Genomic DNA, 17,222 nt, shown 5'->3' with positions numbered 1-17,222 from the left:
TCCAAGCTGAGCCAGCTGGGTTTTGGCAAGCTTCAGCAAGGGTGGAGGGAGGTAAGGAGCCGCCAGCTACACTTCCCTGAATGGCTTTCTGAACTTGGGGTCCCGTAGCTCACAAGGTTTCCAACCGCCCATACAAACAAAAACCCAAGATTTTGCTTCTACCACTATTTAGGATGGAAAGGAATGTGCCACTGCGCTAAGGACAATTTTGGTTTTAATCGACTTGGCTCTGAGAAGCTCAAAAAAAAAAAAAAAAAAGCGATTTAAGAGGCCAAAGACTGAAGCAAAAATCTTATTTAACAATGAGGATTTACTATAACAAGAAATTACTCAGAATTTCTTTTCATTGAGGATGCAGGTTGAATTTGAGGGAGGAAAAATACCAAACAACCTTAAGAAATGGAATGTTTATTTCCTGCCTTCTAGAAAGTCATTGCTTGATAGGATTAAAAGCCAAGATGAAATGTAGCAATTTAAAGAATCAATATTTAACACTGATGTTCAATCTTTTACGGTAATGCTAACTTTTAAAAACATTTTTCTTTTGGCTTTTTAGAGCCTCACCTGCATCATATGTTGTAAGTTCCCGGACTAGAGACCTAATCCGAGCTGCAGCTGCTGGCCTACACCACAGCCACAGCCACAGCCACGCCAGATCAAACAGCACAGCTCATGGCAACCCTGGATCTTTAACCCACTGAGCAAGGCCAGGGATTGAACACACATCCTCTACTAGTTGGTTTCGTAACCTGCTGAGTCACAATGAGAACTCCTTAAAAGATTTTCTTTTTTTTTTGCCATTTCTTGGGCCGCTTCCGCGGCATATGGAGGTTCCCAAGCTAGGGGTCAAATCAGAGCTGTAGCCGCCAGCCTACACCAGAGGCACAGCAACTAGAGATCCGAGCTGCATCTGCAATCTACACCACAGCTTGTGGCAATGCCAGATCCTTAACCCACTGAGAAGGCCAGGGATCGAAACTGCAACCTCATGGTTCCCAGTCAGATTTGTTAACCAGAGCCACGACGGGAACTCCAAAAAGATTTTTTTGCCACAAGCGAAGTGTCAGCAGTTTTTACTTTGATATTTGACTAAAATTGTTACCTTCCCCCTTTACTTACCACAACTAATACAGTTATCAGAAGATAATTCATTAAAAGATTAATTCATTGCAATCTTGAGATTTAAAATTGCTAGGTGCTAAAAAAATGTAGTGCATTAATACATAAATTTAGACATTATCATTTTGTGAAAGAGGGAAAGGTGGGTGGCTATGTAGGGTTTTACCACAACTTTTAAAAACCTAACCTAACTTTTAAAAACACTTTGTGGCTCAGCAGTTAACAAACCTGACTAGTATCCATGAGCTGTGGTGCAGGTTGCAGATGCGGCTGGGATCTGGCGTTGCTGTGGTTGTGGTGTAGCTACAATTCAACCCCTGGCCTGGGAACTTCCAAAGGATATGGGCGAAGCCCTAAAAAATTAAAAAAAAAAAACCCAGGAGTTCCCGTCATGGCTCAGTGGTTAACGAATCCGACTAGGAACCATGAGGTTGCGGGTTCGGTCCCTGCCCTTGCTCAGTGGGTTAACGATCCGGCGTTGCCGTGAGCTGTGGTGTAGGTTGCAGACTCGGCTCGGATCCCGCGTTGCTGCGCCTCTGGCGTAGGCTGGCGGCTACAGCTCCGATTAGACCCCTAGCCTGGTAACCTCCATATGCCGCAACAAGAACAACAACAACAAAACAAGAAATAGCAACAACAACAACAAAAGACAAAAAAAAAAAAAAAAAATTAAAAAAAAAACAAACAAACCTAGCTGAGTATAAAAACTCAAAGATATAAGATTTTATCCAGTTAAAGTTAATAAAAACAAATGCCTGTCTAAATTTTAACTCCAAGGAAATTAGCATGTTACGAATTTTATCTAAAATATAAAAATGTATTTTTGGAAATCAGCTGGCTCCTGTCCGTTACTTCAGTCGTGCCTCTACACCAGCAAATCCAGACCTTATACTGTGATCCAAGTGTATTATGTTATCACACCAGCCCCTTTAAAGCCATAAAACTCCACCTACCTTAAAACAAACATCTAGGACATCCAGGATGGCTTCCACTCTTGCTTTTCCCAAGTTAAAGCCTTTTGGATCCAGCAACCAAGGGACTTCCTTGGGGGGAAAGAGAGGGGAAATGGGGAGTCCAGCAAAGGTAGGCGGGGAAGGCGGACAGGCTGCAGATCTAGTCCGGTCACTTCTCTCCTCCCTCCACTTAATGAGAGCATTTGTACAGAAAAAGCCGAGAAAATGACCAGCGCTCCAAACAAGGTGCCCCGAATTTCTAGGAGGAACACCTGTAACAGGGTTCATTAGGAACTTGGCTGTGAGAGGTGCTTTAAACAAGCATTAGCCAACATATTCTCTATTTCTGTAAACAAACAAGATGAGCACTATTTGTGGAAGGAACTTTAAAAGCCTGTTATCTACAAAGAGCAAAATGTACTTTTGTCTGTGAACGAACTGGGCTAAGTTCGCTTACCACTACACCCACTGAGAGAGGTAAGTGGAAATTCAGTGCATCGTACAACTGACTTGAAGGAACTCTCTCATTTTTCTGAATACAGTAGCCCTTACAGTCATAAATTACTTTCACCTTGAGTCTTCAGCCCAAATCCCCACCTCTGCCACCACAGCTTTTACCTTCTGTGGGGGAAACAGAGCAGTGAAGACTTGGCTCATCACTTCTCCGCTCATCAAAAAAGCAGAGGCTTACAGTACGTTAAAAATGCAGTTGGTTTCCTGGGGCGCTGGAGTCAATACTCCACCCTCCCCCTGCCACTTCTGCTAATGGCACAGCTACCTCTTCCGAGCAGCAAGTGGCTTTCGCAACCCAGACGGCACAGACAGGGATGAAATTAAAAAACAGAACCTACAGGACTTGAATCCCACTCCTTCCCGACTAAACTTTCCCAGGTGATGCCAACGTGCAGCCTTGAAACCACTTTCAGCCTTGAAGTTTGGGAGGAATGAATTGCACTTGTAGCTCCAGGAAAAAATGAAGATGAAATTTAAGATTTTTATCCCATCTTCCTGGCCAGTAAGACTTATGGAGACACTGGCTGAGGGTTTCTGGGAAATTTTACTCGTTCTCCAGTGAAAACTTCTGAAAAAATTGATAGGTGTGAAATGGATGTGAAGTCTGAAAGCGCCATTGGCCATTTTTACCAACCAAAAGGGGAAGCAGTTTAGAACAAAGCAGAATCAATCAGTGCTCGCTTCGGCAGCACATATACTAAAATGGGAAAGATACAGAGATTAGCATGGCCCCTGCGCAAGGATGACACGCAAATTCGTGAAGCGTTCCATAAAAAAAAAACAAAGCAGAATCAAAAGTGGGCAGGAAGTTATCAAGCCCATATCCTTGATGACATGACAAAATGATGTCTGCAACCAGAACATCTTTGGTAGTCATGGTTCAGTTCCCCCTCATCTATAACCTTTAGGAGCCCCAAACTAGAAAGCAACACATAGGAAATGCAAAGTAAAGAAAAGGGTGGAATTTAATCTTTATTTACAGGACACTGCAAGATATGAAATTCCACATAGAAATAAGAACCCTACTGAGAGTAGAAGCTTCATACAGTATGTACAGTTTGGAACTGTTCAAGTATAGTTTCAGTTGTAAAAAGTGCTACAATAACAAACCACATTTAAAAAGAGCTCTTAGTAGAGAAACAGTAAGACCAACTTTTATCAAACATAGTACGCAACAAACAACTTTATGCCTCAGATGTGCAGTCTAAAAGTTGAAGGTCCCAGTAGCGCTGTCCTGAACTTGGAATGTATATCCTTCAGAGGTAGTTTCTGGCACAACATTTTGATCTTCCTCTTCCTGGAGTATTTAAAAACAAAACAATATAAAATGTTTCTAAGAGGCAGATGCCTACAAGTTTGTATTTACTCTTTTTTCTTCTTTTATCTCTAAGCTGAAAACGAAAACCAGTTTACCCATGTCTCCCACCCCCACTTTTGGCAACCACAAATCTGTTCTTGTGTGCATGTTTCTTTTTGGCCATGGCAATGACTGCAGCATTTGGAAGTTCCTGGGCCAGGGATAGAACCTGCACCACAGAAGCACCAATAGAGGATCCTTAACCTGCTTAGCCACAGGGGAACTCCGTGTGTGTGTTTTTAACATCACACATATAAGAGAGATCACCTGGTGGTATTTGTCTAACTCATTTCACTTAGCATAAATACCTACTAGGTATTCACTCCTAAGGTCCTCATTTGCATATTTCACCTTTAATCCTGCATTGTATCTTTTTTTTTTTCCGTCTCTTGTCTTTTTAGGGCTGCACCCTCGGCATATGGAGGTTCCCAGGCTAGAGGTCTAATCGGAGTTGTTGCCAGCAGCCTACGCCAGAGCCATAGCAATGTCAGATCTGAGCTGCGTCTCTGACCTACACCACAGCTCACGGCAACACCAGATCCTTAACCCACTGGGTGAGGTCAGGGATTGAATCTGAAACCTCATGGTTCCTAGTCGGATTCATTTCCACTGCACCAAGATGGGAACTCCCCCCTTTGTTTTGTCTTTTGTAATCCTGCGCCATATTTTCAATATCTGAAAGAGTGGATGGAAAGCTCTGAAACTTGCCAACTCATGAGTGCCTGGGAGGGAAGTTATGAACAGGTTAAGAAATGCTACTACGGCAACAGAAAAGCAGAGATTTTCTTAACCTGTCACTTCAGAAGGCAGCTTATTAGGCCAGAGGCTCACTTCTCTAACGTCTATACAAACTCACTCTCAAGATAGTCTAAGCTCTCTAAGGCTATTCATTTGAAAGTAAATGGGTGACTTTTTAATACCTCAGTTTAAAAAGATGGTATTATCTTCAAGTCAAACATGAGATGAACAAATATGTATGTTATACCCCACTTGAGACTGATATGATATACTGCTATACTGAACAGCGCTCATCTAAAAAGTATGAGGAAAAATATCTTATGGGCTTAACCTTAAATGTGTATTTTTCCAGTTCTTATTGACATTGCTACTCACCTCCACAGAGAAATACTTCTCAATCAAGTTTAATGAAGCTTTGTACACAGACTCATTTTCATGGTTTTGGAGAGCTTCAATTTTGTCCAGACCTCCACATTCTTCAATCATTATACTAAGTTTCTCAGTTTCACCTAGTTTCTCAGCAGCCTGCAAAAAATTCCAAGTTTAGTAGCCTACACTTTGAAAGACCTTTTTTTTTTTTTTTTTTTTTTTTTTTTTTGGTCTTTTTGTCTTTATAAGGCCGCAACTGCAGCACATGGAGGTTCCCAGGCTAGGGGTCTAATGGAGCTGTAGCCGCCGGCCTACACCACAGCCACAGCAACACCAGATCCTTAACCCACTGAGCAAGGCCAGGGATCGAACCCCAAACCTCATGATTCCTAGTTGGATTCATTTCCACTGTGCCATGACGGGAACTCCCTGAAAGTTCTATTTTAATGAAGAAAACAATTTCTATGTTTTAGTGTCCATGTGTATCAGACAGAAATAAACACGTGAGTTTATTTAACAACCCTATGAGAGAGAACTATCTGCATTTTACCTATGTTTTATATTTTTGAAAAATTCAAGCGAATCAGATTTTGCTTCTTAGCAACTACTTCTGTAGCTTTCAGCCACAAAGATCTTAGTATAGTTCTTAACCTTTTCTGTACATCAAAATCACCCAGGCAACTTTAAAAATGACACTATATCCAGGTTCAGTTGGCCTGTGATGGGAATAGGAAATTACTGTTTTGTAAAGACTCCAGATAATCCCAAGGTGTATGTAGTAAGAGTGGAGAATCACTGTCCAAGGGTAAAGATGGCCTGTGGTTTGTAAAAACAAATTCCTCTGACTGGATCATTTGTTGATACCAAGAGAATGGTACGGTGGTCAGATACTTTTCAAAGTCCTCAACTTTTAGGACATACATAAATATTTACAAGTAAAATAACGTATTTGCTTCAAAATAAAAACTTAAGGTAAGTGTGAGTAGGAAAAGAAGCCAAATGTTGCCGACTTATTTATGTTAGGTAATCATATTCTAAACTCAACTTTGATATGTGAAAATTTCCATAATCAAAGTTGTTGAGTAAGACCTAACCACCATTAAATACTGACAAAGTGCCATGTGCCAGCACATGTGGATCACTCAGGGCTTGAAACCAGAAGAAAAATATAACTGACCGGGTCGTTCGAATTTTTTTTTTTCTTTTTGCCTTTTCTAGGGCTGCACCTGCAGCATATGGAGATTCCCAGGCTAGGGGTCTAATAGGAGCTGTAGCCGCCAGCCTACACCAGAGCCACAGCAACGCAGGATCCGAGCCGCGTCTGTGACCTACACCACAGTTCATGGCAACGATGGATCCTTAGCCCACTGAGCGAGCCAAGGATCAAACCCGCAACCTCGTGGTTCCCAGTTGGATTCGTTAACCACCAAGCCACGACAGGAACTCCTGGTTGGTCAAATTTAATTTCATACTGAATTACAGTATGAAATTGGGGAATCAGGAGTTCCTGTCATGGCACAGCAGAAAACAAATCTGACTAGGAACCATAAGGTTTTGGGTTCAATCCCTGGCCTCACTCAGTGGGTTAAAGATCTGGCGTTGCTGTGAGCTGTGTTGTAGGTCGCAGACGCAGCTTGGATCTGATGTTGCTGTGGCTCTGGTGTAGGCCAGTGGCTACAGCTCTGATTCGACCCCCAGCGTGGCAACCTCCATATGCTGCCAGTGCGGCCCTAAAAAGACAAAAGACCAAAAAAAAAAACCAAAAAACAAAAACTGGGGGATTAAGACATCTTGACAAAATAAACAGATATGAATCGTGTCCACATATGTACCTGACCTCAATTCAGTCACATCATGCATTTGTCATTCCTTTTATATCTCTTATAATCCTTGCCAGGTCTTATTTTATCAAGAGTGTGGCTCATATGAAGAGGCTTTCTGATTCTGTGGCCCACTCAGGAAATTTAGCTGCCTCCACCCCCACCTTGCCATCATCTAAATAGTAAACCAGGGAATTCCCACCATGGCTCAGCGGAAACGAACCTGATTAACATCCATGAGGACAAAGGTTTGATCCCTGGCCTCGCTCAGTGGATTAAGGATCTGGCGTTGCCATGAGCTGTGATGGAGGCTGGCAGCTACAGCTCCAATTCGACCCCTAGCCTAAGAACCTCCATATGCCACCGGTGCGGCCCTAAAAAAAGACCAAAAAACAAAAAAAACCCACCAAACCTCTAGTGTCATCACTTTTGAGGCTAAGCTTTGATCCCTGACCTGTGAATTTCTGCATGCCAAGGGTGTGGCCAAAAAAAAAAAAAAGGCAACTTACCTGAAAGATATTAGAAATGGCATCCAGAATAACCAGGATAATTTTGGTATCTTTTGCAGTTAAGAGGTTCATCAATGGTTCTATTATGCCACAGTGGACAAGGTACACGATCTGTTCAACTGTTCCACCACTTGTGTAATTGGTCACAGCCCATACAGCTTCCTTTTGTGTCTTAAAGTCTGCCTAATAAACACAAGAAAACAGGTGTATTTCAGAATGGGCATAAAAATAAGATTCCAAAAGTACTCTTTTAGAAAAATAGTGACTAAAACTACCATCTGACTATTATTTAGCAAAAGACTATAAGTAGGACCTAACATTAGTACATTAAGAACCTTATGAAGTACAGTTCTACCAAGTGGCCTCTGGAAGCAATCCTTTATGAAGGCCTAAGGCTTCTTACCTTCGAGAGAACGCCAACAAGGAATGGGACCAATCCATGATTTACAACTTGCTGTATCTGGTCCTGGCGACCAGCTGTAATATTTGACATTGTCCACGTAGCCTCCTTCTGAATATTTGTTTTGGAGTTTGTTAGCAGGCTGGGAAAGACGGCGAGTGCTCCTGCATCTATGACAACCTGCGTCTGTTCATCTGTGCCAGTGACAATGTTTCCTATTGCTCTTAGTGCAGGAGTCTGGAAAGGGAAAAATGCTGATGTTGCTGGTTATCCTTCATCGTTTCTACCACTGCTCGAAGTCGCTACACCCTAAAAGTCTGGACAAGAGGCTCATTGTGGCCTAAAATAGGTAGTATGTCAATATTAGTACTGACTGATTATGCTCTTCATACTTTATTTCTCATTTGAAAATTAACTTACCACAATCGGCAGTTCAGTGGCTCCTAAAAGCTTCACAAGTTGGGGTACGACCCCTGTCTTCACAACCATTTCAATCCGTTCATTTGGACCATCGGTAAGGTAGGAAATAGCCCAGCAGGTATCTGCTAAAACTTCTGGATCATCGTGATGTAGGAGACGAACTAAAGTAGGAAGAATTTGCTCAACAGCATCTAAGGGGGGTGCAGGATTCTTGTTGCGACAAAGGTTTGAAAGTGTCCAGGTAAGATTACGTAAGTAACCACACTGGGGGAAAAGAAAAATGCAATGAAGTTCTCCATTTTTTGAGGGGGTGGGCAAAATCAGAATCAACAAGTAACTTGACTTATGGTTAAGTAACTTACTGCTAATGATGACATATCAGGAACCGCGAGAAGAGCCAACAGCGGGTCAACCGCACCGTACTTGATAACCAAGTCTCGGAAAACGGAACCATCCCCTTAAAAAAAATTTAAAAAGGCAAGGTTAATCATAACTACTTGTCTAGCACCATCAATTTCACTGACTGAGTACCAGTGTCTTGATACAAGGAAACACTCAGATAGTTCCTAAAATAAATAAATGACACTTTTACCTCTTATAAGCACTGGAAGCAAGTTCAATCCCTAACTCAAAGGCACTTCAACCAACCTCAGTATTAGAGACATTCAGTCAAAAGAACTTGAAATCCAAGTACCTGCGATGTTTCCGAGAGCCCACACAGCTTGTTCACTGATGTGAGCATGGGGAGATGCCAACAGAGAAATGAATGCTGGGATAGCACCTCCATCTACAACAGCCTTGGTCTGTTCTGATGTTCCAGAGGCAATGTTAGTGAGGGCCCAAGCAGACTCAAACTGAATGGGACTACAATCCATTCTGCCCAGGAAGGACACAAATTTTGGAATCAAACCAGCCCGGATTATGTTGTCTATGGGAGGCTGTTTTTCCCTAGAAAGCAGTTTCCTAAGGGTAAATAAAAGGAGAAACAAAAGATGAAGGTAATTAACAAAATAGGTTTGAGTGAAAAACAATTTAAAATGTAACTCAGGAGTTCAGAGCATTAGACAACCTTTTACAGTAAAGCACTAAGTGCTGAGATATCCTAAAATTTAAGAGGACCTCAACAGACTGGTTGCATGGTGCTATTATATGTGATGTCTTAAATTACCTTTTTCCCCCATACTGAAATACTACCAATAATGTAGAACCCTTCTCGATGCATCCCTGCAGAAATCTACTTTAGGTCTTGTCACTTTTAAAAAATTGACAATCTGGGAGTTCCTGTTGTGGCATAGTGGAAACGAATCCGACTAGGAATCATGAGGTTTCAGGTTCAATCCCTGGCCTCGCTCAGTAGGTTAAGGATCCAGCGTTGCCGTGAGCTGTGGTGTAGGTCGCAGATGCAGCTCAGATCCAGTGTTTCTGTGGCTCTGGTGTAGGCCGGTGGCTACAAGCCCTGATTAGACCCCTAGCCTGGGAACCTCCATATGCCACAGGTGTGGCCCTAAAAAGACCAAAAACAAAAAACAAAAAAAATCCAAAAAAAACTAACAATCTGATAGCATTACACTCTCATTTAACATTTTTCCATGATCATCTGTCAACTAGATTTGCTTTTCTGCACACTGTCAAGCCAGAGATTATTAATCCTTGCTAAAATGGATGTCAAAACTATTTGTCTACAGAGATAAGAGTCTAAAAATATACTTATTTCCTAAATGGGTGGACCAATCCCACTTACTGAATAATTCCTTCTTCCCTGACACTGACTTAAAATGCCATGTTGATAAAAACTTTGTAATTTTCTTAAATATACACCAAAAAGCTAATAATCATTATCAGTGGAGGTGCATGGAGTCTTTGGCAATTACTGAAATCTTTAAATTCTCTCAAGGGAAGATTCTAATGAAAACAGGCCTATGCATGGCTTAACTTTGACTTTACCCAAACCACCTCTTTCCCACCAAAAAAAAAAAAAAAAAAAAAAATCTAAAAATCTAAAAAGGCTATCCATGCTATAGAGACAAGGCTTACCTAGCAGCTTGAGTAGCCTGGAGCTGGCTTTCCAAATTGTTGCTATTTATGCCTTTGACAATGTCATCGACAGACCAATTTACGGTGCCCTAAGAGAACAGTGGAATTAATTTTGCAAACTATCATTTTTTTAAGATTAACTACAAACAGTAAAATCCCTACCAGCAATGTGTAAACTGTTCTAACAGCTATGAAAAGTTTAGCCTACATTTTTTTTTCTTTGGCCATACCCACATGTGGAAGTTCCTGGGCCAGGGACTGAACCCACACTGCAGTTGCCACCTGCCTCATAGCTGCAGCAATGCTGGATCCTCAAGCTGCTGCACCACAGGGGAACTTCTGAATCCTACATTTAAATCTGCCTAATTAAATGTTCATTATTTAATATGTAGAACAGTTGTCAAACTTGGTGTCATGATTCAATGAAGTCTCAAGTAATGAGAGTACCCCCAGCAAACTGTTGCTAAAAAAAAAAGTGGCTGTGAACAATTAAAAAAATAAAATTAGAAGTTCCCGTCGTGACTCAGCAGACAAATCTGTCCAGCACCCATGAGGACACAGGTTTGATCCCTGGCCTCACTCAGTTGGTTAAGGATCTGGGCATTGCTGTGAGCTGTGGGGTAGGTCGAAGACATGGCTCTGACAGCTGCATTGTTGTGGCTGTGGTGTAGGTCAGCGGCTACAGCTCCAATTGGACCCCTAGCCAGCGAACCGCCATATGCCAAGAGTGTGGCCCCAAAAAGACAACAAAAGAAAAAAAAAAAGAAAGAAATTTGATGGAGTTTCCATGTGACTCATCAAGTTAAGGATCAGCATTGTCACTGCTGTGGCAAGGGTTTGATCCTTAGACTCAGGAACTTTCACATACCCTGGGTATGGCCAAAGCCAAAAATGAACAACAACAAAAAAATAAAATTAGAGCACTGTGAAAGTTATTCCTTTATTACTCTCAATCACTTGTATTCAGATATGCTTTTATGGAAAAAGAGGTGGAGTTAGAGGCCATGAGCTAGAAATTTTCATATCTAAGTTTGTTACCTATGCATTTCCACAGCAGTGCTGCAAATATAAACAGCATAGGTGTGATCAAAATAGGTTTGTGAACCAATGCTATAGTTATTCAAAAAACAAGCACTGATAAAATGTGACACACTACAGGAAAGCATAATGTGAAAAAAGCAAGAAAGTGCCTATATATCTTTGAAAGATGAGAAATTTGAAAATCTAAAATGGGTTTAACTTACTAAAAAACCTTGAAAGAATGTAGATTAAAATTATCAAAGTTTCAGAGTTCCCGTCGTGGTGCAGTGGTTAACGAATCCGACTAGGAACCATGAGGTTGCGGATTCGGTCCCTGCCCTTGCTCAGTGGGTTAAGGGTCCGGCGTTGCCGTGAGCTGTGGTGTAGGTCGCAGACGCGGCTCAGATCCCTCGTTGCTGTGGCTCTGGCGTAGGCCGGTGGCTACAGCTCTGATTCGACCCCTAGCCTGGGAACCTCCATATGCCGTGGGAGCGGCCCAAGAAATAGCAAAAAGACAAAAAAAAAAAAAAAAAAATTATCAAAGTTTCTTAAGATGATTAAAGCAACATTTTAGGTGTTTGTGGGGTTTTTTTTTTTGCTTTTTAGGGCTGCACATGCAGTATATGGAAGTTTCCCAGCTAGATACTGAATTGCTGCAGCTGCCAGCCTACACCACGGGCACAGCAATGTGGGATCCAAGTGCATCTGCAACCTACACCACAGCTCATGGCCACACGAAATTCTGAACTTACTGAGTCAGGAGAGGGATTGAACCCTCGTCTTCATGGACACTAGCTGGGTTCATTACTGCTGAGCCATGACGGGAACTCCAGGAAATTTTTTAGGTTAATAGTATGTGGCATAGAAAGAAAGGAAGGATAAAATTAGGAAAGTACTGGTGTGCCCGACGTGGCTCAGTAGTTAACGAATCCAACTATGAACCATGAAGTTGTGGGTTCGATCCCTGGCCTTGCTCAGTGGGTTAAGGATCTGGCATTGCCCTGAGCTGTGGTATAGGTCGCAGACGCGGCTCAGATCCTGTGTTGCTGTGGCTCTGGCATAGGCCGGTGGCTACAGGTCCAATTCGACCTCTAGCCTGGGAACCTCCATATGCCGTGGGAGCGGCCTAAGAAGTGGCCAAAAAAAAAAAAAAAAAATTAGCAAACTACTGAAAATGCTTCAGGAGGAAAAAGATCTGACTTTTTCCTTTTTTTTAAAGCTGCTGACAAGTACAAAAAAATAGAGAATACTTTAAAAACAAACAAACAAAAAAAAGAATTCAAGAAAGAGTTGCCTTCTGCTGTAGCAGGTTAAAAGCTGGCATTGTCACTGCAGTGGCTTAGGTCCAATCCCTGGCCTAGTAACTTCCACATGCCACAGGCAAGGCCAAAAAAAACAAAACAAAACTGGAGTTCCCATTGTGGCTCAGCAGAAACAAATCTGACTAGTACCCATGAGGATGCGGACTCATCCTTCTTAGCCTCCTTCAGTGGGTCGAGGAATCTGGCATTGCCATGAGCTGTGGTGTAGGTCACACATGGGTGTGGTTAGGCTGGCAGCTGTAGCTCCAATTCGACCCCTAGCCTGGGAAATTCCATATGCCAAGGGTGCAGCCCTAAAAAGCAAAAAAAAAAAAAAAAATCAAGAAAGACAAAGGTAGAAATAAGTTGGTCCTGCACACACTTTCACTTAACACTTGAATGACCAGGTCAAGGTCCGAAGCTGACAGCTAGAAATGCAGGTAGTCTTGAAGGGAGATCAGAGCCAAAGACAATCTTGGAATCAACTTTAGTAGATTATTAAGTGTGGGAAGGAAAGAAGACAGCTCACTAGAATTACTGACTGGGAGCACAAAAATAAAAGATCTTCACATTTGATAGTTAAGACTATAAAGCTAGGAATGTTATTTAAATTTCTAAGAAAAGACCCATATTGATTTTCTGGGTTTACCATAATCACAAGCTGAAATATCCTTACCTGGTTATTGCGGTTTTCCTGCAGTGGAGAAGTAGCGTCATCAGGAAAAGAGCTGACATTTCTCCTTTTCAGCATCTGGTCATCCTTCTTAGCTTTCCTCAGCTCCACATTAACTTCTATTCGGCGCCGCCTCATTTCCTTGAGAGAAAATTACATATCATTTCACCTATTACACCAGTTTTTGTTGCCAAGTGATGGCATTTTTTTCAAATTCCTTCAAAGTTTTGACCCCTTCAAATATATTGCCATTTAAAAAATACCACAGGAAAGCAACAGAAAGTACTCACTGTACTGTCTTTCCCCTTGTTCTTGAATCTGTTAAGGCGGGCAGCTGGTGAATTAGCATTCTCATTGGTGGACATGGTTATGAGACAAAGGGAGGGAGGTATCTATAAGATGAGGGAGAGAAAAAAAATTCCCTTTTATCATTTTGATTGGCAATACGGTAAGCATCAAGGGAATTATCGAAAACATATTGAATCCACACTTTTGTAATGGAAGAGGAACTTCCTTTTTCAGCACTATGTAGTTTTAGCCAAAGGATATTTGGCCCCTCCCCTCCGAAGGGCTGAGACTTCCTGGAGCAGTGCTGTCCATCAGAAATATAAAGCAAGCAGCCTAAATTTAAATTTCCTAGTAGCCACATTTTGTTTAAAAAAAGTAACAAGAAACAAATGAAATTAATTTTAATATTTAACCCAACACATCCAACATATTCTCATTTCCACACGTTAAAATATCAAAAAAATTACTGAGATATTTCACATTCTTTTTTCCTACCAATTCTTCAAGATCTGTACTTTAAGCTTACAGCACAACTCGATTCAGACTAGCCACTTGCGTCTGGCGACTACCGCACTGCACAGAGCGGCTCTAGACTCTATAGAGGATCTACAAATACTTAACTGAACTCGGAGTAGGGGGACTGAGCTTATAGGTAAAATCTTTGTCCTAGGGGCCATAAATTCAGATCCTCTGGAGGCTCCACTGTCTTTAAATGGCCTAACAGGTACATTCTCCACAGTTGAAAGTTGTTAAAAATCTGACTCATCATTACGTTATGGAGTCTTTCATAAAATGTCCTGTCCACACTGAAAACTCGCGACGCAGTTCTTCATCTTCAGCATCTCGCACACTTTCGAGGAATTCCGAGTGAATGCACCAAATTAGGTTGATATCCCCAGCTGTGCTTCACTCAGACGTGGCTACTTAAGCGCACTCCCCAAAAGATCACAAAAGGAAAAGTCCTCCTAAGGGGGGGAGGGGGCTATCTTTAATTTCATTTTGTTCTTTTACGAAATAGTGACACAACCAACCCAGGGCCGACGTGTTTTAAGAGACAGCACTTCCAACTGCCACCTCCATCTCCAGTCCCTTCCCCTGCTCCCCCCTCCCCGCCCCATTTCGGGGAAGGAGCAGCCGGGAACTGACGGAGGAGGAGCCAGAGGCGCCCGGCAACCTACTTGGGCTTTCGCCCTCGGGCCTCACTCTGATTCTCGAGTAAATGCCATTGCGGCGGTTTGCAGAGCCTCGGGCCCTAAAACCCAAGCACCCGCATCCCCAAACACCCGTCTCGTAAACGAACGACCCCAAAGGCCTCGTCAACCAAAGAAGCCAAAGCTAGGCCAGGCGTATAGCCCGGGCCTTCCCTCCCGCCACCCACAAGCCGAGCCCGGCCTACAGGCCAGCCGTTGCCACTCAGGCCGGACTGCGGCCTAGGTTCGTACCTACACAGCCGGCTCAGGCTTCCACAGGAGGCGGTCAGGGGCGCTCAGGCTGCGGCTCAGGGTCTCTCAAAACGTCCACCACGGTCAGCGCGAGGACAGTGTGGCTCGTGCAGCCGGCGCGATTTAAATTTCCCGGTGGCTCCGCATTCCGATTGGCTGGTTCGAGCTTATGCTAGACGTCCATTGGTGGATTTGAAAAACACGTTGGGAGGGGTCAGAGGGCCCAGAAGATACGATAGCATCGCGAGATGAGGGAGCGGCCGGGCGATCCCAGAGCGCCCCGCAGTTCGGAGGCGGCAGCCTTCAGGTCCCGGCGTGCAGCGCGAAGGGCTAGTTTCCAGCCCGCCTTGGCCATAGCCTCGGTCCTTTACCGAGGGTTTACTCGTGTACAGTGGTTGGTCGTTACCCTTGGCGTCTGCCTTAAGAGAACCACAAATGATTCCCCAAATAATTTTTAAAATTTCGATATAGAAATACATTGCTATGTATTTTTTTCTCTGATAGGACTCAGAAGAAAAAGGCCACCAAAGGTTAGCAGGGCCACCAAGGAGGGGATGGATAAAGCAGATTTGTGCTGCACTTTTTAGTTTAGTTTTTTTTTTCTTCTAACTTGCATCATAAAAGACTGCATAGACGGCACAAGTAATGGTAACAAAAGGTTTACTACATCTGTTTCTCCAGTCTTATTTTTTATTTTCAAATACAAAAGAACTATAAATCTTTATGCATATTTGCCAAGTGTTAACATTTGCCACATTTACTATTTCTTTCTCTGTGTAAATACCCACACGTACTAGTAGGCCCATATGCATAGCTTTTACATGATACTTTTCAACCTTTTGAAGGGTAAGTTTGAGAAATCATGTCCCTTTATCCCTAAATATTTTGGGTTGCACCTTGGAAGGATAAGGACATTCTGTTATATAACCACTCCACAATCATCAAATTCAAGACATCTGAACTTCGATGTGATTTATTATATAGTCCATGTTCAAATTTTGTCAGTTGTTCCAGTAATGACTTATGCTACAATTTATACATTTCTGAATAAAATGCTTGCATTTTCTTGTAATTTTTAAAAAAGCATCAGTGATGGTTCTCGTAATGTCAGTGTTATAGGCCACTTTGTTTTCATAATTTTTCCGTATTCTGAAAAGGGTATTTTTAAGAAAAGCTGTATTGGTTTTGTTGTTTGTGTGTTTTTTACTATAAATTCAAACAATGGTCTTCGTCTCTTCTTGCAGGCATTTTTGCCAGCTTCATGCACTGTGTAGCAGCCAAGGGAATCACAGGAGGTTGTCTCCTCTCACCTACCCAATCAGTATAATCCTATCTGCCCAAATGCGAAAACGTGGAAGGAATTCACCTGTAAACCAGTCACTGCAAGGCATTCCCTTTGCTACAATGAATGGCTCAGGGGCAGTCATCTGACCTAATTTCATCCAGTTGTGAAGCCTATGCTTTTTGTTTAATGATTGGAGGTGGGAAAGCAGGCTCTGTTCCGAACTGAGTGATGTGAGTTCTAGAAATTTGAGTTAAGACAATTGTAGAGAAACCATGAAAGCTTTGATCACCATCCTGACCTACCTCAGAAGGCTGCAATTATATCATCCTTTGTGATAATTATATCATCACTTCCTTTGTTGTTTAAGTTAGTGTAATTGGGCTTTCTTTTGCATGAAAATATCGGTATTACGTGCCTAGAAGTGTTTGGTATTACCGATATGAAAATTCATCTTCACAATTCTGTGAGGTAGTATTACTATCTGTTCCATTTCACAGAAGAGAAGAGCGGGTGGTTAAGTAACTTGTCAGGTTCACACAGGAACAAATGGCATTCAAACCTAGACGGGCAAATTTGAAGAAAATTTTGTTCACCCTGCAACGACCTAACAGTTGCCTTCCTTAATGGGTTATCCAATTAATGTACGTTGACTAAATGCAAGAATGAAAAAGAAGTAGTTTGATAAAGAAGGAAAGGTTGAGGGGGATGCAGGAGAACCTTCCGGCAGAGGAAGGGGCCTGAACTCTGTAAAATGCAGAGGCCTGGGCCTACCCAGGTGAATAGAATTAGAACGGGGTGGGATGGAGGACAGGCTTCGGAATTTTCTTTACAATTCCCCAAGTGCGCTTAATATCTAGTATGCAGCCAGTGCTGAGACCTTTACCGTAAGAACCCAACAGGTAGGAGGCCACTCACTGCGGCGCAGAGAATCCCGCAGGCAGGCCACGCACCATCGGGGAAGGCGGGTGGGGAGGACAACGC

At 42.5% G+C, this 17,222-nt stretch overlaps 1 protein-coding gene across 2 annotated transcripts; it reads right to left on the bottom strand.

Annotated features, from left to right (window-relative positions):
- On the bottom strand, window positions 3,533–17,190 carry KPNA2 (karyopherin alpha 2 (RAG cohort 1, importin alpha 1)). Of its 2 annotated transcripts, XM_021066215.1 has the most exons (12): window positions 17,157–17,190; window positions 14,957–15,375; window positions 13,517–13,618; window positions 13,230–13,367; window positions 10,233–10,321; window positions 8,893–9,161; window positions 8,561–8,655; window positions 8,199–8,462; window positions 7,782–8,015; window positions 7,379–7,561; window positions 5,056–5,205; window positions 3,533–3,882 (listed from the first exon to the last, which is right to left on the bottom strand). In XM_021066215.1, exons 3-12 carry the CDS (start codon window positions 13,589–13,591, stop codon window positions 3,790–3,792), a joined length of 1,590 nt encoding a protein of 529 aa, XP_020921874.1. In that variant the 5' UTR covers window positions 13,592–13,618; window positions 14,957–15,375; window positions 17,157–17,190; the 3' UTR covers window positions 3,533–3,789.

This window comes from Sus scrofa, chromosome 12, assembly GCF_000003025.6.
Source record: "Sus scrofa isolate TJ Tabasco breed Duroc chromosome 12, Sscrofa11.1, whole genome shotgun sequence".
NCBI classification, from domain to species: Eukaryota; Metazoa; Chordata; class Mammalia; order Artiodactyla; family Suidae; genus Sus; species Sus scrofa.
This window is presented reverse-complemented; position numbering and strand designations above follow the sequence as displayed.